The sequence below is a fragment of the Chionomys nivalis genome, chromosome 7, assembly GCF_950005125.1.
Source record: "Chionomys nivalis chromosome 7, mChiNiv1.1, whole genome shotgun sequence".
Taxonomy (NCBI): Eukaryota; Metazoa; Chordata; class Mammalia; order Rodentia; family Cricetidae; genus Chionomys; species Chionomys nivalis.
Genome location: NC_080092.1, coordinates 77449599 through 77474736, shown reverse-complemented (window position 1 = coordinate 77474736; position 25138 = coordinate 77449599). Strand labels below are relative to the sequence as shown.

Here is a 25138-nt window from a genome sequence, read left to right as displayed (position 1 = left end):
GGGCTATTGGAGGAGCTGATGTGGGGACAGCGCAGAGGCCAGGGCTGCTGTAAGGACACAGAAGGAGACGAAGCCCTTCCTGCCTCCCTTCTAAGGGTCAGAACTAGTGTGACCATTTCATCACTGACTGAGAAGGTACAAGCCAGGGTGGGTCTCAGTTCAGGTGGGCCCTCTGCAGGACTTGGGGATCTCCTCTTTGAGATGGCCATCAGGTTGTATGTAGGAGGAATGGCTGGTGCCATACTCCGACAGCTCTGGGTCCCTGGCACTGCCTTCCATGTACTGCCTACTGCTAGCACTGCAGGGACCCACCTGGTTCTCAGTGGCAGGCTGGCACTCCTCCAACCGGATCCCAAATGCCCTTGGGGCAGCCTTCTTGTTCTTCTTGATAATGTTGATACCCCAGGGGGTTCTGGGAGCTGCAGCACTGTCTTCTGGGATGAACAGTAGCAAAGAGAACTCGAATCAGCTGGAGGAGTCCAGAGGGTCGCTCACATTCAAAGCCACATACACACACTAGGACTCGGGGACTTTATCAAAGAACTAGAGGTTGAAAATTACATCCAGCGAGAGATGGTTTAAAAGATAAGGTTCTTAGTCCCCAGGAAGATGATGGCTTTGAAAAGGTTGTTGGTGGCCTTAAGGACCCACCCATGAAGTGGCAGTGTGTTGTATATTTTGGCATGATCAAAAGAAATGCTTTCTTTAAAAAAAAAAAAAAAAAAAAAAAAAGCTTTTAAAATTTAAAAAATTCTATGAGATTAAGGTCAATCTCAGCCACAAAGTGAGTCCCAGGACAGCTAAGACTGTTACACAGAGAAGCCCTGTCTCAAAAAACTAGAAGAAAAAAAAATCACAAAAACACATCACCATGGCTGGGAAAGAAAGAAAGAAAGAGAGAGAGAGAGAGAGAGAGAGAGAGAGAGAGAGAGAGAGAGAGAGAGAGAGAGAGGCTGGAGAGATGGCTCAGAGGTTGGGAGCATGGACTGCTCTTCCTGAGGTCCTGAGTTCAGTTCCCGGTGACCACATGGTGGCTCACAACCATCTGTGGTGAGATCTTGTGCCCTCTTCTGGCCTGCAGGCAGACATGGAGGCTGAACACTGTGTACATAATGAATAAATAAAATCTTTGAAAGAAAGAAAGAAAGAAAGAAAGAAAGAAAGAAAGAAAGAAAGAAAGAAAAGAGGAAAGGAAGGAAATTATGTGTGTAAGTGTGGATGTGTGGGTGTGTGAGTTTGTGGGTGTGTGAATATGTACAAGTGTACGAGTGCAGGTGCCCATAGATGTCAGAAATGTTGACTCTCCCGAAACTGGAGCTACAGGTAGTTATGAATTCTGGGAACCCAACTCAGGCCCTCTGGAGGAGCAGGAAGTGCTCTTACCCACTGAGCCATCTCTCCAGCCCAGGAAATGCTTCCCAGTAGCCCAGAGTATAAAGATGGACGCTACCTGCAGAATGACCCTCTCATTCCCAAAGGACACAAACAGACACCAGAGGCCCATCCAACAAGGATGCTGTGGAAGGCAACTGGGATCCAGTGTCTGAAACCCTGAGGCTACAGACCCTCGTCTGTAGGGCACACACTGCCTGCACAAACACACACAATGCACCCTGCCCTCCTACCCTTGCTTCCTGCAGGCTGGTCCTGAGTCCTGAGGCCGCGGACTGCAGTCTGCTTGAGGAATTCAGACTTGAGGCCTCCCAGGCCCCGAGAGCCTTTAGGGGAGGAATCGGCTTTGGGCCCAGAGCTATGGCTGCAGAGAGAAAAATGAAGGGGGGGTGTCTTCATTTGGGGTGACCCAGCATGCCATTCTCACTGGCCTCCACCCCCTCCCACTAGAGACAATTCCCCCAGGCCTGTCTGAGGACTAGAGCTCTGGGAGCCTGTAGGATTCCCTCCCCACGGACGGCCCCCAGAGAACAGGCCTCACCTCACTTTTCGATAATCATTAAGCTTCTTGCTGATCAGAGCTTGATTGGCACAGCCGGGGTCCTGCAACGAGGGAGGAGAGAAGCCACATCAGTGCCCAGAGCCACCTCCACCGGGGCTCCTCCCTGGCCCCTGCCTCAGCCTTGCCTCACCCCACCAGGTGGACATTATAGACCCTGGATGGACAAAGGCCAGGGCTGGACATCCTGGGCAGCTGTGTGACTTTGGGTAAGCCACCTAACATCTCTGAGCCTCAGTCACCTCAGCAATAAGCACAGCGGGGTAGACAAAGCAGCCCCGTGTAGTGTTCCTCTCAGGTCCGCCAGGTATGCAGGGCACAACCAAGACGGGTGGCTACTACAGTAACTAAGGAGAAATTTGGCCAGGTCTCCAGAACAGGGGACCCAGGATCCTCAAGTAGGGAGGACCCCAACAGTGAAAGGGCTTGTCCTTAGAAAGAGAGCTGGCCGGGTACCACCTGGGCGGAGCCTAGGCACACCACTCTTGGTGGATGCAACCCCCCAAGCCCAGGACTGTGTCTTCCTCTGCACAGGTATGACAAATGACTTCTGGGCAGATCAGACCAGCAGGAACCATCAGTGACTCCCAAGAGATGCCATTTCTTTTTTTTTTTTTTTTTTTTAAGCTGTCTCCAAATCCCCACCAAATAACTTAGCTTAACCCCTGCCCGCCTGCTGCCAAAGGCTAAGCCTAAGCCTCTGGGTAAGGTCAGTGTGACTGTCCCCAGACTTAGTATATCTGGACACGACAGCTCATTCTACAACACGGTCCATGGGAGATTGTCCACTGTCCGTCCAGAGGCTACGGCTGGCCTGGAGCTGACCTCTCTGAGCCAGAGCTTGCCCAAGGCAGTCCCCACAATAACAGTAATTACTGTGTGACTGCAACTGTTATTGTGTCTGCTGGTCCCTGGACCCTGAGGATGCCAGCTGCCCTGCTGCCACTGTGTGTGTCCGTCCTCACACCCAAACCCAGGTAGGCCGTGCCAAGGTGGACTTTTAATAGCTCTGTTTTTTAGAAGAGGGAGTGAGGCTCAGAGTGGCCACCCCAGGTCATAGCAGCTGAGAGGAGACCTGCCCTGCCCTGCCCCTGCCTTGCCCTGGTGGCCCGATGGGCATACGCCCAGGGCCTCACCTCGCCCTCGGCCCTGCTGTTCTCCCGGATCGCTCTGATCCAGCCCAGCATGTCATCCCGATCCTCAGCCTGAAAGAGATATTCACAGAAGTCAGCGGTGGTCAGCCGGAACACGTGCCTCCTCTTGGTCTCGCTGTAGGAGATGTCCACCAGGCAGGAGCCGATGCAGACGGGCGCTGCCTCGTCCTCACCTGCGCCGGCCGCCGCAGCCCCCGCAGCCGCCGGCCCGGGCTCCCTCCGCTCCTTGCTCAACGAGAGCGAGCGTGCCCGCAGCACAGCATAGACACGCTTCCACTGGCGCAGGCCGCCGCCCGCTTTCTGCAGGGAGACATGGGTGGGAGAGACAGGGCAATGATGAGAGCAAGGCCTGCCACGGGTCTGCCCAAGGCTGAGCAGCAGTAGACCATGGATCACAGAGGAGACAGAACCTAGCCCACCCCACCCCACCACCACACCTGTAGTTCTTTCTTACCCAGGGAGACATGATGGAAGGGAGTGGTGTGCTTAACAGGTAGTAGCTAAGGACGGCATTGACCATGTGCCTATCCAGACAGCACCCACAGGATGGTACTGACCATACACCTATCCAGACAGCACCCACAGGATGGCACTGACCATACACTTATCCAGACAGCACCCACAGGATGGCATTAATCATCCGCCTATCCAGACAGCACCCACAGGACAGTACTGACTATACGCCTATCCAGACAGCACCCCACAGGACGGTACTGACCATACGCCTATCCAGACAGCACCCCACAGGACAGTACTGACCATACACCTATCCAGACAGCACCCACAGGACGGTACTGACCATACGCCTATCCAGACAGCACCCCACAGGACGGTACTGACCATACGCCTATCCAGACAGCACCCCACAGGACAGTACTGACCATACACCTATCCAGACAGCACCCACAGGACGGTACTGACCATACGCCTATCCAGACAGCACCCCACAGGACGGTACTGACCATACGCCTATCCAGACAGCACCCACAGGACAGTACTGACTATACACCTATCCAGACAGCACCCACAGGACGGCACTCACCATCTGCCTATCCAGACAGCACCCCACAGCGAAGCATCAGTCCTGGCTCAACAGACCACAGAGAGCAAGAAGGAAACCTGCCTGGCACAATGACCTCAGAGCTTTGTCCTGAGCTCCCCTCACCCTGCACACCTCCTGCAGGGACACCAGGCACACCTGTGGCTTTAAACAATCAACTGCTGATGGCAACTCCCAACTGTACAGTGTCGGCCTGCAGTAGGCACCAGTCCAAGCTTGAATGGCTTATAGCCGGCTCAGCAACAACCCCCTCCCCAATTTGCATGTCACATGGGTAGGCCCCATGCTCCTCACGCACTGTAGTGCAAGCACTGCAAGTGGCTTTGCCCTCAAACCTGTTTTCCACCCGCGTGTCACCTTTCTCAGCTCAGTCCATCCACCCAGTTGCCTGAAACCTGGGAGTTGCCCTTGACAACCAGCTCATCAGAAATCAACTCTCCTGCTTTCGGAGTGTCATCTGTCCCCACCTGGTACCACTTGCCCGCCTCAGTGACTCCTCTCACCTGGACAACAGCAGCAACCTTCCTAGCCCCCCGGCCTTGGCCTTCCAGGAGGCTGCCCTACCATCATTTCTACAGTGAGCTTGCCTCTCCTTCGGGTAGCCCCTTGAACCAAACAGAATGTCCTGAGGTCCCATTGTGACCTCTCAAAATCATCTCCCTGCTTCCTCGGTCTGTCAAGCCACCGGGCCTTTGCCTCCCAGCGCCTGGCCACAGGCTTCTGCTCTCAGGGCCTGTGCACTAGCTCGTCTTCTCCTGCAGCCTATCTTCTCTCCCCCGGCCCGTTTCTTATTTATTTTATATGGGTGGGGAAATTGGGGTGTGCCGTGGCATGCCAGCAAAGGTCAAAGGACAACTTGCGCGACCGAGAGTCCTCCCTCCACCATGCGGGTCCCAGGGATGAAGCGCAGGCTCGGCAGGAAGCGCCCTCACCTGCTGGGCCAGCTAGTCGTCTCACCCCGTTTTGTCTTCTCTGCTGTGTTAGAAACTGTACATGTCGGGTTAAGCCTTTCACACTGAGCCAGATTCCCCAGCCCTTAGCCCTGGCTGTCCGAGAACTCTGCTCTGGTTGTCCCGAACTTGCTCCATAGACCAGGCTGGCCTCAATCTAAGGGATCGGCCTGCCTCTGCCTCCCAAGTGCTGGACTAAAGGCGTGGGCCGCCATACCCAGATGTACTTGAATTCCTAATCTTCATTCCTCGGACTCCCAAGTGTTCAGCGTCTCTCACTTTATGTGGCTTCCTCCTTCACCTGACCCTTCCAAGTCACCAGCATCAGCGGCCTGATAGATGCCTCTGACTACGTGATGTCCTGCAGATAGCCCCGTAATCTCAGGTTCCGGCTGTGAGTTTCTTGGGTGCATGGCAAGCTGCTGGCACAGGTGCTCCAACCCCAGGGCGGGGTGGAAGCCAAATGTTCATTAGCTAATATTGAGTATGCCCTGTGTCCTGATGGTGGGGGCTCCCGGGCCCTCTAGAGAGCAGGCCTGAAGCAGCCATGCCCAGCTTCCCTTAGGGTAGATCCCAATGCATGGGCCTAGTGTACCATCACAGAGCTGCTGGGCCAAGAGAGTGCCAACTGGAGCAACCCTAATACCAATGTAATAAATTAGACTCCTGTTCCAAGAGAATGACCATGTTATTAGCATGAGGTGGCCCCAAGGGCCCCTTTGAAACCAAACCAGCTGGATAAGCCTGAATAAGTCAAGTCTCTTCCTGGTATTAATGTCACTGCTAACAAACACTGAGAGTGAAGCGGCAAGTGTCCATGGCCATGTCCCTCAACTTTGACCCTGGCATAAGGAATAGCACAAGCAAGTGCCCATCCTCTGCCTGGCCACTGGCAGTCACTAAAGCAGGCAGAGTGTGGGAGAGGGAGGCGTAGATGACATGTGGTAACAAAACAGGACCCCAGACAGACCCAGGGTCTGCAGCTGACTCCAGAACCCTTTAGTCCCTAGGCATGGCACCAGGTAAACAAATAACACTGGGTTCTGGCCAGCAAGAGAGTGGGAGGAAGCCCCTACACTTCACAACTAATCGTGAGCCAAAAAGCCAGTGTCTTCCCTGCTCAGAAAACACTGAAGCTGGGGCCAAGCTCCCTGGGAAAAATGTCAGTAAGACACTTCTCTACCACAGGCCCAGAGGATATTTCCACACCGTGCTCTGCGTGCACAGCCCACCCAGCCCCCCGCCCCTCCTAGTTCACCCCTTCTGGAGTGACCCCCACCTTCTGAGCTCTTTTTTGTTTCCTAGCCAGTCTCACCTCCCAGACCTCACTTTCTGTCAAGATGCAGTGGTGGGGCTGGTCTTTAATGCCAGCACTGGAGAGGCAGAGGCAGATGGAGCTGAGTTCTAGGCCAGCCTGGTCTACAGAGCAAGTTCCAGGACAGCCAGGGCCACAGAGAAACCTTTCGAAAAAACAAAGGACTGCCTGGTCTTCGCCTCCCTGTACCTAAGGCATTAGGCACTCAGGCCACCTGGTGGACTGAGTTGACCTTCAGCTGGGCCTCCCTGTATGCCATACCTACATGCTTCCATTCACAGGACCTCAGCCAGAGTGTGGAGGGTCACAGGGCTTCCTCTTCCCAAGTCTGGTCCTCAAGTGGCCACAAACTGAAGCGGGTATGCCTCCCGCCAGCCAAGTCAAGTGTGCCTCCCACCAGCCAAGTCAGGAAGTCAGGGACCTCAACCTATTTTCTATCGTCCTCGGCCCCAGAGGCCATCGGCCAACCTTCTCTCTAAAATCTCTGACAGACAGCCCTTGGTCCAGTCCCAGGACCGTGGTCACATAAACAACAGTCTAGTCTCCTGTGTCACACATCACGGGACAGGGAAGTTCCAAGGTATCAAGCCCCCACTCCACCTTCTACCATGTGCTCTGGGCTCTTCAGGCAGCCTGGCTCCAGGCACTCTCCTCTGAGCTTCCCTTCAGCCCTTAGTGAGGGAGTTTCCCCCAGGATACTCTTCTTCCACCCACTCCCTCTCTACTACAGACTCCCACAGCTTCAGGTCACAGCCTCCCAGACATGCTGAACCCCACCCTGCTAAGCCTCTAAATTCCCTGTGCTGACAGTGGGTGCACCTGTCACTGAGGAGCAATTAGCACTTTCTCTGTGGTCATCAACCCCAAGAGGGCAGGAAGAGGCAAGCTGTTTCCCGCACCTAAGTCCCTAGAAGCTCAACAGACCCTCAGGAGCCAGAGACCTTGTGTCTGTGAACTCCAGTGCTCCCCGGCCTCCACTTCTGCCCTCTTGACTCATCTTACAGCTCGGGGAAGTTAAGGTGACTCCTAAAGTCATCCACAGCAGCAGTGTGTAGGAATTCAAAGTCTGGCTACTTCAAAGCTTGTGCTTTCCAGGTACCGCCCTAGAGGTGTCCCTCCTATAGGTTCCATGGATTAAAAACTCAGAGAAAAACCGTGCATTTGTACTAAGGGGTACGGACTTTTCCCCTCCGCATTTCATAAACAGCCCACTGTAACAGCTATTTACACGGCATTATATAGTATGAGGCAGCATAAGCCATCTAGAGATGACTTACAGTGCGGGAGGATGGCGTCAGCTGCATGCAGATACTAATTTGCTTTATATAAGGGACTTGAGCCTCCATGGATGTCTGGTACCCACGGGGGCTTCTGGAGTCATCCCCCCTAAATATCGTAGGATGCCTGTAATGGCAGTGAGGCAGAAGAACAACCCCAAGTGTCAAGCTCTGATAACTCCAGCCCCACTTTCCCCTGACTCTATCTGCAATGATAGGAATGGAGCCCAGGCCCTTCCATAGGCCAGGAAAGAGTTCTGTAAGCACAGCCCATAAGAAACACTGTGTGTGTGTGTGTGTGTGTGTGTGTGTGTGTGTGTGTGTGTGTGTGTTGTGACTAAGGCTTAAAACCAGGCCCTAATGCCTGCTACGCAAACATTCTACCAATAATCTATATTCCCAGCACTTGTTTCAAAATTTATTTACTTATTTAATTTTTTGTTTTTAGAGGCAGGGTTTCTCTGTGTAGCCTTCAATGTTCTTAAACTTAATCTGTAGACCAGACTGGCCTCAAACTCAGAAATCCACCTGCCTTTGCCTCCCACGTGCTGGGATTAAACATGTGCACCACCACAGCCTAGGCACATTTTATTTTGAGACAGAATTTTAGTAAGTTGCCCAGGCTGGTACTGAACTCACTCTGTAGCCTAAAAGGTCATGAACCCTCTATCCTCCTGTCTCAGCCTCCCAAACAGCTTGGATTGCAGACCCATCTCACCTTGCCCAGTACAGTACACCCTTTGTTCAGATCATGTCTTTCAATGCCTAGCAGGCAGTTAGGAAAGGCATTAGTCAGCTCGCCTTACAGACAGAGTCACAAGCACAAGGGAGAGAGCCCGCAGAGAAACAGGCCATGCCATCAAGAACCATCCTGCCTCCTTTTCCTCCCGCTCCCCAGCTCAGGGCCCCTAGCCTGGGACTTAAGTTCAGGCCTGGCAGATCAGGGCCCCACCTTCTTTTCGGATCCCCCTGCCCACCTCCTCCCCGAATCCCACAGGCCCTTGACTCTCACCTGGATCCTGTGGTGGCTTCTAAATGGTCTTCTTACTCCAAGCATCCCTCACTAACTCACCTCAGGAAGATACATGAGCATCTGAAAGCTCTAACACTGCTAAGGGTTTCAGTTGCCCTTAAGCTAAGTCTATACCCTGAAGACCTCAAAGGGCCCTGAAAAAATGGACTCTGTTTCCTTCTTGGGCCTCAGCATCACCCTGGCCTTGCTCCTTTACCATAAGCCTTGATGGCCATTCAGGGTCATTGAAAAATGGTTTGGTCAGGATTCCAACATAGCTTGCTTCCACAGTCAGGAGTGCCTCTGTTACCCTCCTTCTCAGAGGTTTGGTAATTCCCCTCTCTCCAAGTTCATCCTGGCAGCCATATAACCTTGAGTCCTCAGGCTACAGACTAAGGTGGGTTTTTTGTTTGTTTGTTTGTTTGTTTCTGACTCTAGAGAATACAGGGCAGGTATAAGAGAACCTGGAAAGTCCTGTGAGAGCCACCTTCCATCCGCCTGGCCCTCCTTCCCAGACCACCATACCTTCCCCTTCTTGGTGAGGATCTGCTTATAATACAACCAGCCTTCTCTCCTGATGTCACTGAAGGTCGCATCTGAGAGGTCAGAGGTTGAGTGTCGCTTAGAGGGGGCATCAACATCTTCAGAGGTGCCCCAGCTATCTAGAGACTGTAGGGAGAAAACAGAAGGCAATTTAGGGCTCCCATAGTACCGGCATCTCAGGAACCCCATGGACTACACAGGCCACACAGGCCTGGCGTTTGTCTGTGCTGTACTCTGATGTACTGTGTGACCTCATGGGCCTTGCTTGTCCTCTCTGGACCATTTGTGTTGAGGTCATGAGACCTCATGAAGAAGGCAGGAAGGAGGAAAGGGTCTGATCTGCCAGGAGAATGCTTGCCTCCCCACGCTGGAAAAGCCAACCCGGGCCTTCCCTCAGTTTTACAGCCTTGAAGGAATTGAGGAAACAGGGGAAGCCATTGTGGCAATAAGGAGTTAAGTAAACAGGGGAAGTGGGACATCAACAAAGACCACAGTGATGGGACAGGTAGTCAAGCCCACCAGGAGTTAAACAGGAAGTGATGTGTCAACAGGAATCCAGCCTCAGAGCTGGCACATCCAGGGAGAGTTCAGTAAGCTGAGGAAGTGATAAAGAGGAGCCAGGCGGCCATGGCCGTTGTCTTTAAGGTGCTAAAAGACATGTGCATGATGCACGCAAGGAAAGTGCACAGAGAGACGGACAGGAAGCAGCAGCTGTGGGGGTGTGGTTCAGAGCAAGTCTCAGGGGGCCCTACAGAAGCACAACTGTGGCACAGGGTTCCTAGCACTCAGGAGGCTGAGGCAGGAAGGCCACAAGCTGGAGGCCAGTCTGGACTCAAACCCTGTCTTCAAGGTCTACCAAGACCCTGTCCTAAGAAGACCAAGGGCTGGAGAGACGGCTCCATGGTTAAGAGCACTGGCTCAAATGCACACACATTTTGCTGGCTTACCCCATCGGTGAAAAAGCTCCGCAGCATCCGTAGGCTGGGGACCCGGTTGGGAAGGCGCCTGGGAAGCAAAGACCCAAGATGAGGGCTGTGGGTGGCCCTCATTCTCATCACCCACCCGAACCCATGGCCCAACCTAAGAGAACAGAAACTATCCCACCCCAGACAGGCAGGGCCTCACCGGAGCACTCGGCCCTCATCCCGGAAGGTGTTGAGTCCGTCATCACAGGACTTGGAACGCTCTGTGGTGATGGCCAGAAGGTAGGAGGAGCGGCGGCCTGCCTTGATGCTGCCTGAAAAGGTGCCCATACAAGGCCTCAGGATTAGCTAGAAGTAGGTTGGGAGCTATTCTAGGAGCCCTCCCTTCTGGTTGGGGTCAGGAGTGGGATCTCCCATGGGGTCCCAGAAGAAGCAAAAACCACCTGGAAGCAAACCAACATTGGCCAGGAAGACACACAGGGACCAGGCAGCAGGGGAGGGGCTGGTACAGGGTAGAGATACTCACTGCAGTCCTGGGAGTAATGACGGCTGAGGGCAAAGGTGAAGGTTGGTGAGGATGGGCTGGTGCCCAGGACAGGGGCTGAGTTCATAGCACTGGAGACCACCGCAGAGGCAGGGACATGCTTGGCTTGGAGGTCAATGCTGGGGCTGGTGGGCTCATCTGCCAGCAGAGGGAGGAAGGTGTGAAGGACACAGGCTGCTTCAATACCCCAGTCTCATCAGGCTTTGGCAAACAAGCTGCAAACCCTTCAGCTCCTCTTGACTAGGGCATTTCTGGCAACATGCCCACTCCCCACGGGGCCAACCCACCAGAATGTGGCAGGGAAGTACCTCCTCTTAGCAGGGGCTGAGCCACCCCCTTTGGAGCGGGTCCCTATAACACAGACAGCACTCTAGCAGACTGGTGGCTGGGGACAAGCACTGTGTCATCCCCATAGACGGGAGCACCTAACAGTGGCTCGGCCGGAATGTACTGAAACAGGGTTGTATCCCCACTGCAGGCTGCTGATGGCTTCACACCATCCTATTTGAACTTCTTCCTCAATTCCCAGGCCTGCTCAGCTCCAAACTCAGTCCCAGGTCTTAGGCCCAACATCACCATCTTACACTCCAGGCTTTCTCTAAAGCCCCCAGCCCAGCCCAGCCTGCACCCTCACAGCCCTAACCCTTTTCTTATTCTTTCTGCACTCCCAAGCCCAGAGAGCTGGGGATCACCCTAGCCTCGCTGCCTTCTCCCTCTCCCATTCTACAGACAGCCACCACAGCCTCCTCTGTTCTTCGGGTGAAATCCAAGCTTGGCCCTGGACGGGAAAGGACCACATGGCCCGGAAGAGCACTCTGCCTCTCTCTGCAGGCTCTACACGGTGCCATCTTTCTCTTTGAACACTCTTCCTCCATCTACCTCGAATCCTTCTTAATCAATTTTTTTTCAATATTCCCAGTGCTGACCACACCCATTTAGGCCATGGAGCCCTTCTCCATCCACAGAGCCTGTCCCTGTACTTTCTGTCTGCCCATCCACTCCCCCAGGGAAGTCAGAAGCCTCGCACAGTGCCTGATGTAAGTATTTGTTGGAGGAATGTAGGACAAGTGGGAAAAACAAAGAATGAAAGACACAAAGGGTGGAAGGAAGGAAAGAGGAAAGTTAAGAATGACGAATGAATGAACAAGGAAGGCAAAAAGGAAAGAGGAAGGATGGACGAAGGGAGGGAGGAAAGAAAAGCTGGACTGGAAGATGAATGGAAGTGGGAAGAATGGTCAAACCCAGATGATCCCATCGGCACAGCCGAGTCACGGGCACAGTAGACAGATAGTGGGGACACAAAAGGACAGAGACGGGGATCCGTAGCCAGCTGCTCGGAACACCACTCACCAATGAAGGGGATAGAAGCCAGAGAGTCTTCTGTAGTGGTCAAAGGGGCCACTTTCCTGCCTGGGCGTTCCCCTCTGGCCTCTGGCTCTGGGGACTCATCACCAAAACCAAGGTTCATCTGTCTTGCAGGGGTCAGCTGGACCTTGCGACCCGTTGGAGGCTTCTGCCTCAGGACCACCTCATCACGGTGATCCTCTGCAGGAGGCTCCAGGGTTCGGGTGCTAGGTTCTGGCCGGACGACTCTAGGTGGTTCAGAGGCCTCCGGTGGGAATGGTGCAGGAGATTGGGCCAAGTTGAAGGAGGGAAGTCCTCCAAAAGGTGAGTCCCGGAAGGAAAGCGCATGCAGGAGACCAGTCCGGCGCTGGAATGACGGGCTATAGCTCCGATACCCAATGTACCCGATGTCATCCAGACCCTGCAGGCCAGATGAAGGAGGGGCCTGGGGCCCTGACAGGTCCCGAGAAGGACAAGCAGAGGTGCGGGCAGATGGACGCTGGGGAGCCCAACCACAGCGTTCAAGGCGAGGTGACACCAGTGCTCCTGGCCCCAGTGCTTCAGCAGAGCGGGTAGCCCGACTCAGGTAATCGTCTGAGCGAGCTCGGTGCCAACCCTCCTGGCCCAGCTGGCTCAAGGCATCCTGGGAAGTGGAGCAGGGCCATGGGTGGTGGGTAGTCACATCCTCCAGCCGGTCCTGGGAGGCACTGCGGGCCCGTGGTGGCATGGCTGGGCACCGTCTCTCCCCCGCCCTGCGGGGTATTTGATTTGACAGCCAGTGTGACAGAGCCTGCTGGCACTCCAGTCTGCTGGGAAGCACCCGGCTGCCGGGCTCTGGGAAGGCACGGGGCGTCCGGGACTCTGAAGGGAGGTGGGGAAAGGCACCAGGGCTTGGGCGGGGCTGGCTCATCCCCAGTAAAGAGTTGTCCAGGTGGGCACGGGTGGCAGATGGGACACAGGCCCCTGGGTCACTCCAGGCAGCAGGACTCCGGGGATCCGTGGGTAGTGCTGAGACAGGCTCAGGCACCATAGTGGCCCAGGCAGAGGCCCGGGCTGGCGGGGCATAGGTCTTCCGTGGGTAGCAGAGTGGAGGTGGTTCTGGGATGCTGCAGGCCTCTCCAGAATACGGCTCGTTGCCCTTCAGGTAGGCATCCTGGGAGTAGGCCTGGCCAGAAACAGAGGCATAGAAGCATGACCAGACTGGACTCAGAAGAGAAATGAGACAGCCCTAAAATACCAAAGTCCTCAGCACGGAATGGAAGGGAGATGATTAAGTAAGGGCACCCTGAGGAGATGAGGGTATGCTCCAGGGAGAGTCCTGAGGAAGGACAAAGAAATAAGAATCTCTCTCTCTCTCTCTCTCTCTCTCTCTCTCTCTCTCTCTCGAAATAGATTTCTCTAAGACTTATAACAAGGACAGCCTTTAGCCACAAACATTCCAGCATCTGCTCGCTAGGGTCCTCCCCCATCCTGTCCTCCACCGCCTACTGTTCCTTTACGCCCAGCGATGCCCACAGCCTCTGGAGTGCTGGGGAAATAGACAGAAAACTGCCAAGGTGGAAGGAAAGAGTAGAAAGCTGGCTAAGGGGTGTGTCCAAGGAGAGGTGGTCTGAGGGTGGGCAGAGGCTGGAAGAGCCCACTGCCCCTTCAATATAGGGTGGTGTAAGCCGGGGCCCAGGGCTTGAGCCTTGGGGTGAAGAACATGACCGTCTCTTGTTCCCCAGAACCGGGCTTAGAGAAGGGGCTGGACGGACTAAGGGGCCCTGGGCCACCTCGGGCCACCCCTAGGCCTAGAATTTGGCACTGGCTGCTAAAGCTGACGCTGCATTGCTGAGGAGTGACAGGGCTGGCGCCCAGGCTCAGCCAAAAAAGGAGGCAGCCCCCCAGGGACAGCAGTCTTGTGTCCCTGACCCAGCCCAGCACTAGATGAGCTGAGGGGGCTGTCTCAGGATGTAGAAGCAAAGGGTGGGAGGGTGAGCCAGACACACACACATACTACACAATCACAGACAGACAGCAAGATACACACCCTAACACACACAGCACACACAATGAGATACACAAATAACTACCCCTCCAGTCCCAAACACAAACATCATGTGACAAGGACCAGCTAACCACACCCCCGAACACTCGGCCCCTCCAGCCTGGCATACTGGGCCAGCAACACATACCTCTCCCTCCTGCCATCCCGCTGGCTCCCGAAGCTCCTAGCATCACGGTGGCGGAGGCAGCATCCCGCCAACCCGTGCCTGCTACCCTGCTGCCTCCCACCACAGCCCCTGCCCTGCTGGTTTGGGTCCCTCAGTCTCCTCAGTTAGCCCTCCCTGAGGCTCCCCCTCTCCACCATCGGCTCTCTGTCGGCTGCCTGGCGGTAGGAGGAGGGAGGATGGGTGTGGAGGGGACTTGCCGCGTCGGTGGTGGCGTCAGCAACTGCCGCCGCCCGATTGGCCTCCAGCCTTGGCTCCCAACCACAGGAATGCTTGGGCCCCACCCTCCGGCTGCCTGGAGATGGCAGGGTAGTGGAAGCTCCCAGATGTTGACATCTGGGGCTGGCAGCCCACTTGGGTTTAGGTCTGGCAGAATTCAAGGCTGCTGCCCTTGCCACCCCTTTGATCTGAGAGCTGGACTGAGCCAGGGTACCCCAGGGTCATGTCTTGCTACTCTCTCATAGTGGCCTTGCCTCAAGTCTGGCATACAGGCAAACTCTTTAAGATTGGGGTAAGCCATCCCCTCCAGTCTTTCCTCTTCATCTCCAGGAAGACCAATGGGACATTTGAGGTCAGGAATGGAGGTTCCCAGGGAGGCATCATGCCAAGTGTGGCCCTGTCATTACAGTGACACAGTCACAGCCAAAGCCAGCACAACAGCTACGAGCCTCTGGGGCTTGGCCCTCAGCCATCCTCTGAGGGGCAGTGACCTAAGGAGCAAGTAAGCTGGCATCTGGGTAGGATTCATCAGACCAAGAACAGGGCACGAGGCAAAGGGGAGGGAGTGTTCCAGCCTCCAGACACAGGGCTTTGGGTTTGTCTCACACAATACATGTGTGGCATCCTCCACATCATGTTCTGAGCGTGCTGAGGCGCTGGGGGTGATGGGTTCAGAGTTTAGATCCCCATGGGCCTGAACTTAGGATCCTGCAATATCACTAAGCACAGGTACCTGAGAAGGGCTGCCGCACGCTGAGGCAGCTGCGGGCAGCACTGCAATAACACGCCAGTGTGTGTCTACATCACGGCACCTCAGAATCCAGATGGGTGCGGCGTCTGTGTTACAAGCCCAAGGTGCAAGTCAGACTGCTGTGAGATCTTGCTGTGTGCTGCACAGGCACTGTGGTACACTGACACGGAGGGGAAGCCATGGCGACACTGAGACAGAGGGTCTGTTCGCCTGGGCCTGCAATGCGTGTGCGTCTTATATGGAGCTGAGTCATACCATGCTATGGATAAGTGTCCTGCTCTGTACGAAGCGGCGTCTGTGACTGTGGGATGTACTGAAGAATGCTCTTTGGTGTGTGCATCTGCAGAGCCGTGCTCGCTCAGGCCAAGTGGGCAGAGGGTACAGGGAGCAGGCGCCTCTCACAGGAGCAAATAAGAACATGCCAGGCTGGCAGGGCCCGCTGAGCCACCCTCTCGGATACCCTGGCAGGAATCCTGCCTACCAAGGCCAGCACCTCCTGTTTCCCTAGCACAGAGCAGCCCTGAGTGAAGCAACAAGCGGCCCCAGCCCAGGGATGGGCCTGGAAACCCCAGTTGAGCAATGTCAGGCTATTTCCTTCTCTTCTCTCCCACTGGGGCCCTCCATGCAGACAGAGGGACTCACCAACTGGAGGATGTCCTCATCCTTGGTCATGATGGAGAGCTCCAGGGTGTCATCACTGCAGAGACAGGAGAGAGTCAGCCCGGAGGCAGCGGGGGTCTGGGGGAGAGGGATCCAACTGCAGGGCCCAGGTTGGGGAAGGAAGAAGGTGGGCGGCTCACCTGTTCTGGATCAGACCTATGACTTGGGAGTATGTCTTCCCAATGACGCTCTCCCCATTCACCTTCACCAGCCGGTCTCCTAGGGACAAGGAATGGGACCACATGTCAGAGTCCAAAGCAGGGGTTGGAGGCTACCCCTGGACCAAGCAAGAATGACAGTGAGAGGAGAGGAACTTCCTCGGCGGCGTCTTGGTTCAAGATCCCCAACCCAGTGAGAAGGAAAGGGAGGGAGCCCCAGAGGAGTGGGCAGGCTTACCTGTGCGAAGCCCTGCCCTATGGGCGGGGCCACCATCCTTCACATTCTTCACAAAGATGGTGTCCATGGGCTCCAGGCGGTGCCGGGGGGAGGGTCCTGGTGGGCATCAGCCAGGTTAGCTGGGCGTGACTGCTGAAGGCCACACCCATGTATAGCTATACATACAGGGGACACACTCAGGATGATCACACACAGACACAAGCATGCAATGACCGCACTTCCACAGGACCTATGCCCACAGCCACACAAGGTCCCACAGCAGGAGAAGGACACCACCAAGGACACATGAGGAGCTGCCCACAGCCATGAGCTGAGACCCTCTTCTGTACTAGAAGCCATGCCACACAATATGTACACACAGCCCTTGCCCTTCCAGAGTTCTGTCACACAGACGTCACAAACAATGCATAAGACACGGGGAAGGGTGCCATACAGGAGGTCCCCTATGGGGTTGACAGCATGGCTCGGGGAAAGGCATCTGCATGGTCTAAATTCAGTCCCTGAAACCCATATAAAGGTGGAAGCAGAGAGCTAACGCCACCAAGTCATCCTCTGATCTCCACACACTAGTCACGGTACATGCTTACTCCAGCATTATCCCGGGCACACACACTGATAATCCTCAAAAAGAGGCCCTAATCTGGACTGGAGAGGTGGGTCAGAGGGTAAGAGCACAGGCTGCTCTGGTATGGGGTCTGGGTTTGGTTCCCAGCATACACGTGGCAGCTCACAACTGCTTGTGACTTGTGTTCCAGGGCATCTGGTGCCCTCGTCTAACATACGTGGGCTCCTGCACATACATGGTGCACAAAGAGACATATACCCAGGCACATACAAACATAAAATACTCTTTTAAATGCACTTGATTTTTTTAAATTTGAATTTTTTTAGAAGATTTTTATTTATTATGTATATAGGTTTCTTCCTTCATGTATCCTGCAGTACAGAAGAGGACACCAGATCTTATTACAGATGGTTGTGAGCCACCATGTGGTTGCTGGGAATTGAACTCAGGACCTCTGGAAGAGCAGCCAGTGCTCTATTCATCTGAGCCATCTCTCCAGCCACCAATTTGAATTCTTTTTAAAAAGGTACAAGCTTGGTGAGACCTCACATGTATGGAGAGAGGACGTATCACAGGACCAGAGAGAAACCCAATATTCTCCCACTCTTCTTCCTTCTCCTCGGTCAAGGGCTCCAGGCAGAACTATGAGAACCCTGGGATGCTGGGATGAGCACAGGATGGATACTAACTCCATCACTTGCCAACAAGATTCCGTCACTGAAGCCTGTGCTAGGACAGTGGGCTCCTTCTCCTCCAGTGGCGTGGGGACTCAGGAGGATCATGTCCCCGTGGCTGCCCACAGGCAGAGGCAAGGCAGTGGCACGAGGACCAAGGAGGATTGTGTCCCCACGGTGCCCACAGACAGAAGCAGGGCAGGAGAGCTACCTGTCTGGGAAGGTCCGCTTTAACACTTAGGGAGCTCGAGAGCCAGCAAAGGACTCTTAAGATAACAAAGGTGGGCCAGGCAGTGAAGACACACTCTTTAATACCAACAATTGGGAGGCAGAGGCAGGCCAATCTCTCTGAATACAAGGCCAGCCTGGTCTACCAGAGAGAGTCCAGAACAGCCAAGCCTACACAGAAAAACCCTGATTCAAAAAACAAACAAACAAAAAGATAGCAAAGGTAACAGTAAGGCAAGTTAGGCTCACATTGAAGACATGCCTTAGAGTCCCACTATTCCTTTCAGGACCTCACTGTCCACTGTCTCCACCCACAAGATAAACCCATGCTCAGTACACCCCAACCCTGATGCGCAGATCCTGCAGCCTTAACCTAGACTTTGTTCTAAGAGAAAGTAGAGGGAGGGTGGGACCAGATGGGGATCTGTCACTCAGAGTACTCAGTATCAGATGGCTGTGGGAGGGACAGGCCCATAGGAAGACAACCACGAGAGGGGAAAATGGGGAGGAGAACAGAGAGTGAGGAGATGCCTGGAGCTAGCCTAGCCAGAAACCAAGAGGAGAAAGACTAGAGGTGTGGACAAGAAGAGGGTGGGGCCCACTGGAGTGCGGGAGAGAACTGAAGCCCTGCCCCACCCTGGCTCCACCCTCTTACCTCCTCCTCCTCCTCGGCCTCGGCCTCCATTCTCTTCCTCCTGCAGGAAACAGAGAGATGGGTGTGGCACCTGTTCAGCCCCCAGCAGCAGCAGCAGCAGCAGCAGCAGCAGCAGCAGCAGCAGCAGCAGCAGCATCCTGCTGAGATCCCCACTCTAACCCTTGTCTCCTTCCAACCAGCCAACGGCAAGAAGACTAGAGAGCTGTCAGAGTCCGGCTCAGAACCATGTCCACTGGATATATACACCCTATTCTCAGACGTGCCAGTCCCACCGCACTAGCATCCCAGGCTTCCAAGAACATCCAATCTACCAGGGATTCATGCCCTCTTCCCCTAGGGAGAAGGTCCCTTGTAACCCAAGGGAGGAGGTCCCCAACACACATGCAGAGGACCCAGGAGGACAAAGATAAGTAGCCTGACGAGTGTAAACAGGGCTATCTCTCTCAGAGAATGTGCTGGGAGGTCCGATTAGCAAGGGGGAGGGGTGCACACTTAGGGCTGGATATGCTGAGCTAACACCAGCAAGTGGAGAAGTCAGACTAAGCCATTCTGGTCTGAAAGGAAAGAAAAAGAGGCCAGGAAAGGTTCTTTGATAAGCAGAAGTGGGTGTCAGGCAAGGCGCAGGATTCTTGAAGCTACCTACAAGGGTGAGGGGGAGCTGCTAGGAGGGCCAGGGGTCCATCCCGGTGAGGGTACTGGTTATTGGAGAAGAACCAGAAGAACAGAGACAGGTTGAGCCAGTGGTGTTACATCTGAGTTGACAGGACATTCATGGTCACATTGTCCAGCCATTCAGCAGCTGGACCAAACTCAGGACTCACTGGCGGCCCAGTCAGGTCAAGGTGCACCAGGAAGATTGCTGGGTGCTGCTGGATTTCCCATGGGAGGTGCATGCCCACTGATGGCGCCGACAGCATGGACAGCGGGTGGCAGAGGCAAACAGGTGCATCTGGACAGCTAAGCTCACTGCAGGCTCCCTCCTACTGCCTCAGGATGAGAACATCTCTCAATCCAGGGCAGGTTCTAGAAAGGGAGGGAGCAATCCTGGCTTGTCTTGGCCCAGAGTTGGCCAGTGACCCATGAGAAAGTGAGCCCAAAATGCGAGAACACAGCCTTTGTCACTGCCACTCCTCCACAGTGTCCTAAGAGAAAGTGGCAGGAGCTAGAAAGAAGGAAGGGTAGGACCAGGGGTTCCAGGAGCGAAGGGGCTGGTGCCCTTGGTCACCCGAGGCTTAGGCATAGCCACAGCCAATGACAGTGATGATCCTAGTATCAAAGATTCATTCATATACATGTGAAAGCCACACAGCATGTGTCATACAGACAGCACACCACGGCCTGCAGACACAACACACACCGATGCAAGCAGGCACACTAGGTGCAGAGACATACAGGGAAAATGCTTTGGTTGTGTGGCAGGTGGGGTCAAGGCACCCAAGCAATAATCCCCCAGCAGTTGTGCAGGCTGATCCAGCCCTGAGGGAAGGAGAGAGAGGGGTTCATGGACTCTACTAGAAATTTGTCTCCTCTGCAGGAAGGGAGGTTGGGAGCCCCACTGCTGCCTAGCTACCCTCCTGTCTTCCACACCCTTTGTTTTCAGGGACTCTCTCTCCAGTTGGTGGCCTTGTGAGAAGTTCTGGCTCTATGATTCAGAGTCTGAGGCATCTGTATTAGGGATGGAAAAGCTCTTAGGGGTCAAGGCAAAGCAGCCTTCAGGAGAAACTGAGTCAGAGGGTGGTGGGATGGCTCTAAATCCAGTGACCAAATTCACAACAACACAGGACTGAGTTAGGACTAAGACCCGGGGGCCCTTGGACCCCTCCCCCAGGACTCTTTCCAGCAAATAAGGGGGGGGTCCCTGAAGAGATGACCCAGGTCAAGAGCCAGTGGACAAGTGAACAAGGAGCCCATTACCCAAAATGATCATTCCCTTTCCAGAGACCGTGTGTGTGTGTCTCTGTGTGTGTGTGTGTGTCTGTGTGTCACACAGACACATGCAGCTCTGCACATACTGACTTCTCACCTCTGCACCCCCTGGCAAGACCCAGTCCAGAAAAGTTAGGGAGTTTGTCCACAGTCACGGAGCAAGAGTCTTGGGCTCAGCGGATACTGAGTACTGCCTCCTTAAAGCTCCCCTCTTACTGTGGCTCTGAATGAGCCAGGCCGTACCCGCAGGGACTCCTCTGACAGGTAGCTAGGATAGGCCAACTAGCTCCTCTCTCCCATGGAGCTCCCCCCTCCCACACAGTGGCCAGGCACTGGCAAGCTGACGTACCCTCAGGCTGTAGTGCACGGCTGACTCGGGTGGGTACACAATGAAGTGACGCAGGGTGAAACCAAAGCCATCCTGGAGATTCTTGCGCAGCAGCAGTGTCCTCGGCCCCTGCCAGGGGAGGGGCCGTCCAGAAGAGCACCCATCTCGTGGGCCCAGTGGAAGCTGCAGGAGCAAAGGGAAACAGATTGAATGAGCATCGTGTAGCCTATGCTCATGGCTCTGCACCTGCCGCCAGCTGCCCAGAGCCTAGGACCTGACAGGACCACCAACATCTACAGCCACAAGGGCCCAGATACCTTCGGGGTCCTAACCCCTTCACCGTTCCCCTCGTCTCTCACTCTTCGAAGCCTGACAGCTTCCTCCCTCTGAGCTTTCCCTTCATTCTCCTCACGGCACCATTGCCTCCCTGGAAATTGAGCCAGGACACACTTACTGTGTGCCAGGCACTGCACACACAGTTTTTTTGCACAGAAAGTTGTGTGTACAACTTGCACATCCCCACACATACATCGACATGCATGAATACACTCACACACACAACTTATGTAGACAGAACATAACATAACACAGGAACACAAACAAATAAGTACACATAAGCCAGACAGTGGTGGCACATGCCTGTAACCCTAGCACTCACGAGGCAGAAGCAGGTGGATCTCTGAGTTCAAGGCCAGCCTCGTCTACAGAGTGAGTTCCAGGACAGCCAAGGCTACATAGAGAAACTAACTCCGTCCCAAAAAAACAATAAATAAATAAATAAATAAATAAATAAATAAATAAATAAATAAATAATAAAAGTAAAAAGAACAGATGTGCACACGGGCAGACTCACAGAACCATATGTAGGCACCATGCAGGAACACTGGCAGGGCAAAGGTATGTAAACCAGTCTTGTATCCACACGGCGCAGAGAGAGCCACATGTCTGCATGCACTGGCACACACATGCACTCTCCAACAGCATGGGATCAAAAGCCCCAACTGGACATCAGGCACTAAAGGGACTTGCTGACATTGCAAAGCTCAGCCCAAAGGCTAGGCTGGTTCACCAGGAAGGCCAATGGGAGATACTGCCCTCCGTCCATCCTGCCAGAATGCTTGGGATTCCCCTAGATGACAAGGCAGGTCATCCAAAGAAAAGAGCTGAGAGGGCCCATCCAGGACCACATCTGGGGCAGGAGGCAAGGGGTGACGGAAAGAGAAGACTGTCTTGAATGTCTCTGGACATTGAGATAAACAGAGTAACTAACAAGTATGAGATGGATCGTGCATGCAGAGAGGATGGCAGGAAAGACAGGTCCCGGGGGACAGGCCATAAGAAAAGCAAGGAAGCCTTCAACAAAGCCCCGGATCCCCACAGCCGCTGGGCAGCTGAGCTAGCTAGCACTTGCCCCTGCCCTCAGGAAGCTGCCCTTCTGCTAGCTAAGAGACACGTCTGGGAAACTGTCCTCCCCTGGTCTACAGAGGGAGAGAGAGCACGTGATGTGCACAGCCAGGAGGCTTAGCTGCCATCAAGCAGGTTTAGGGGAAAGAGCAGAGTCTAGAATCTCAATAAATAAAAGGGAAACGAGACAGATACAGTAGTGTCTGCGGACTGTAGTCTCGGGGAACGCCAGGTGGAGGACACAAATCAGCTAAGTAAGAGCCCAGAAAAGGAGACATTCCATAGCCTGAAAAAAACAGGTTAGGTCCTGAACTCTCCATCCCCAGAAGGGTCCAAGCAAGACCTAGACTACTCCTGGTCCCAGTCCTTAGCAGGGACCCAATGATGTCCCCTCAGTTCCTTCCCCTTGTGGTCACACCCTGGCCTCTTCTAGAGCCCTACATTCACATTCACGGGGTCCCAGGAACCTGAAGAACATTCATGGAAATTCCTTGAGCTTCGAACACACCCCTCCCTGATTTCCCTGATATGGAAAGATGATCTCATGGGTCCCCAGTGCCTCTCCCACAGAAATCCCTGCTCCCCCACTAGTGTGGGCTGCCCTCCTTCGCACTCCCACCCAGGCTCAGAGCTGAGGGTGTTTGCAGGGCCCATTGTTTTGCTGGTGCCCTGGATTAAGGTTTAAGCCACCAGCTGCCCCAGTGATGAGAAGCGGCTGGGACAGGTCTCCACATGTTCCCCTCCCCTCCCCCTACACACACATCCTGCCTAGAGCTGCCAGCTGCCTGGGGGTGCCACTCCCTGAGGGGACCTGCTTATAATCCAGGACAGTGGGTATGCCTTCCTCCCACTGGCCTCTCCTCATCCCAGGACAACAGCTCCCCCTTCTCACTTATCTAGGCCTCTCCACTCACTCTCTTCTTTCCAGATCCTGTCTCCCACTCCTTCCAATTCAATTACTCTCTTGAGAATGTCAGTCACCCCACCACCACCACCACCATATCCCTATCAGAGGAGACTCCACAGATGCAGTCAGGGACGCTCTTTCAGACTTAGCCTCACGCTAACCTTTCATGCAGGTTTCTTTCTTTTTTTTTTTTTAATATTTATTTACTTATTATGTATACAACATTCTGTCTGTGTGTACCGCTAACCTTTCATGCAGGTTTCTTTCTTTTTAAAAAAAAAATATTTATTTACTTATTATGTATACAACATTCTGTCTGTGTGTATGCTTGTAGGCCAGAAGAGGACACCAGACCTCATTACAGATGGTTGTGAGCCACCATGTGGTTGCTGGAAATTGAACTCGGGACCTTTGGAAGAGCAAGCAATGCTCTTAACCTCTGAGCCATCTCTCCAGCCCTCATGCAGGTTTCTGCTTCTCCCCTCTGACCTGGGACAACACTGAGTCTAGCTCTCCTCTTGAGGGCTTGAGGGCGGGAGAGGTGTAAGGTACAGAAACAGACCAGCATTGAGAACTAGAGGGACAGTGAAGTGCACCTCTACTTCCTGACACAGGCACACAGACAGGGGACAGAGAGGTGCCTTGGCATCGTTAATTAAGCCCTCCTGACTGGAATCTATTTGTAAACACTCTCACCCTCTTGTCTGAAAACAAAGAGACATCCAGAAACATCAGCTGTAGTTAAAGAAGGGCCAACAGCCCAGGGAACAAATCAGGCAGAAGGGGACATTTGATGGATTGGCTACATCTGTATGACACCCCCTCATCCCACCCCAGCATAAAGAGGTCATAGCAGAGAACACTGTACTGAGACTGGGCACGGCGCCCACTGTGACTCACGCCTACCAGCCCGGCAGATCCCCGAACATCAGAAACACTGCCCCCAGTCGGGCCACTGCCTGCCCTGGGAATCATCAAATGTTTGCTGGGGGGCCATTCTGCCACCTCAACTTCCTCTGGCCACTAGGAAACCCTATTGCCTCTGTGTCAGCGTCCCTGCTGATAGGAAAGAAGATAGGAGAACAGAGTGGCACCGACTGTTGGGGTTAGTGATCCAGTGCCTAGCTCTCACTGGGTCTCTGCCAGCCTAGATTCCTAGATATGCTAGCCAGCGACTCCTCCAGTCATCAGCCCCCTTTCCACCCTTCCACTGCCTGTGAACTAGGAGGGCTGAGTCCACAAGTGCCATTACCCAGACTCCAGGTTCCATCCAGAGCCCTTGGGAAAAAGCTCCCACGCAAACGCTGCCACCTCATCCTGACTCTCACCCTGCTCATACACACACACACACCACTTGCAAGGATGTCGTCTGGGAATGAAGGATGCTCTCAGCTCGAAAGTGGGTAACCCTAGCACCCACAGTCTTTGAAATCCAGCTCCCGCCCGGCTCCAAAGCTGTTGCTCACCCTGGCCGGACGCAGCCCGAGTGCTCGGCGGTCGCTGTGGCTCAGACAGGGCAGCCAGAGGCAGCGCGGCTCCGGGGCGCTGCAGTCCACACCGACGGCGCGCTCCCAGCGCCAGCCCCCGACGCCCGCACGCTCCACGCGCCACACGGCGCTGCCCAGTAACGCGGCCTGCGGGGACCCCCGAGCGCGGCCACTATCGTGGCCCCAGCACGCACTGGGCCTGGCCTCTGGAGCGGGACGTGCCGTGCGGGACTCCGCGGCTCGGCGCCCGGCGGGGGACGTCCTCGGACCCCCGCGCGGCAGGCGGAGCCCAGGAGTACCAGTCCGCCCCCCAGAGCCGCGGGCTCGAGGCCCAGAGGCCCCGAGGGGGCGACTGGCCCGCGCGGACGGCGGCAGGACTGCTGGAGCGGGGCCGCGCCTCCCGCGCCGCCCGGGTGAAGGCGCCCGCCAGAACCCGGCTGGGACACGCCGGCAAGTCGCTGGGACAGACGCCTCCCCCTCCGGGGCGGCCCCGGCGCTGCGCCAGCCCACCCTCCGCCCCACGCCAGAGGCTTCGAGCGGTCTCTGCTCAGGCACAGCACACACCGACCACACCATGAAAACACAAGGACTCACACTATCGGGTGATCACACTATGGGCCCACTGGCTTCACATTCCTGCAGAAACATGTACTAG

The 25138-nt window shown here is 54.7% G+C and overlaps 1 protein-coding gene across 5 annotated transcripts in view; it reads right to left on the bottom strand.

The window, feature by feature from the left end:
• The window catches only part of Arhgap23 (Rho GTPase activating protein 23), a 94315-nt gene that overhangs the window by 31742 nt on the left and 37435 nt on the right, over positions 1–25138 (bottom strand). For 2 of the 5 annotated variants that reach the window (XM_057774183.1, XM_057774182.1), the window contains exons 2-15: positions 20707–20868; positions 18431–18471; positions 16310–16407; positions 16054–16132; positions 15896–15950; positions 12080–13238; positions 10712–10867; positions 10388–10499; positions 10210–10267; positions 9245–9388; positions 3088–3405; positions 1934–1995; positions 1626–1756; positions 313–434 (exon numbers count right to left, since the gene is read on the bottom strand). In XM_057774183.1, the coding sequence (XP_057630166.1) occupies positions 313–434; positions 1626–1756; positions 1934–1995; positions 3088–3405; positions 9245–9388; positions 10210–10267; positions 10388–10499; positions 10712–10867; positions 12080–13238; positions 15896–15950; positions 16054–16132; positions 16310–16407; positions 18431–18471; positions 20707–20868 (2697 nt within the window). Of the gene's footprint in view, positions 1–312; positions 435–1625; positions 1757–1933; positions 1996–3087; positions 3406–9244; positions 9389–10209; positions 10268–10387; positions 10500–10711; positions 10868–12079; positions 13239–14247; positions 14424–15895; positions 15951–16053; positions 16133–16309; positions 16408–18430; positions 18472–20706; positions 20869–24462; positions 24872–25138 lie in introns of those variants that run through there. The other 3 variants (XM_057774184.1, XM_057774181.1, XM_057774185.1) reach the window with 3 other exon arrangements.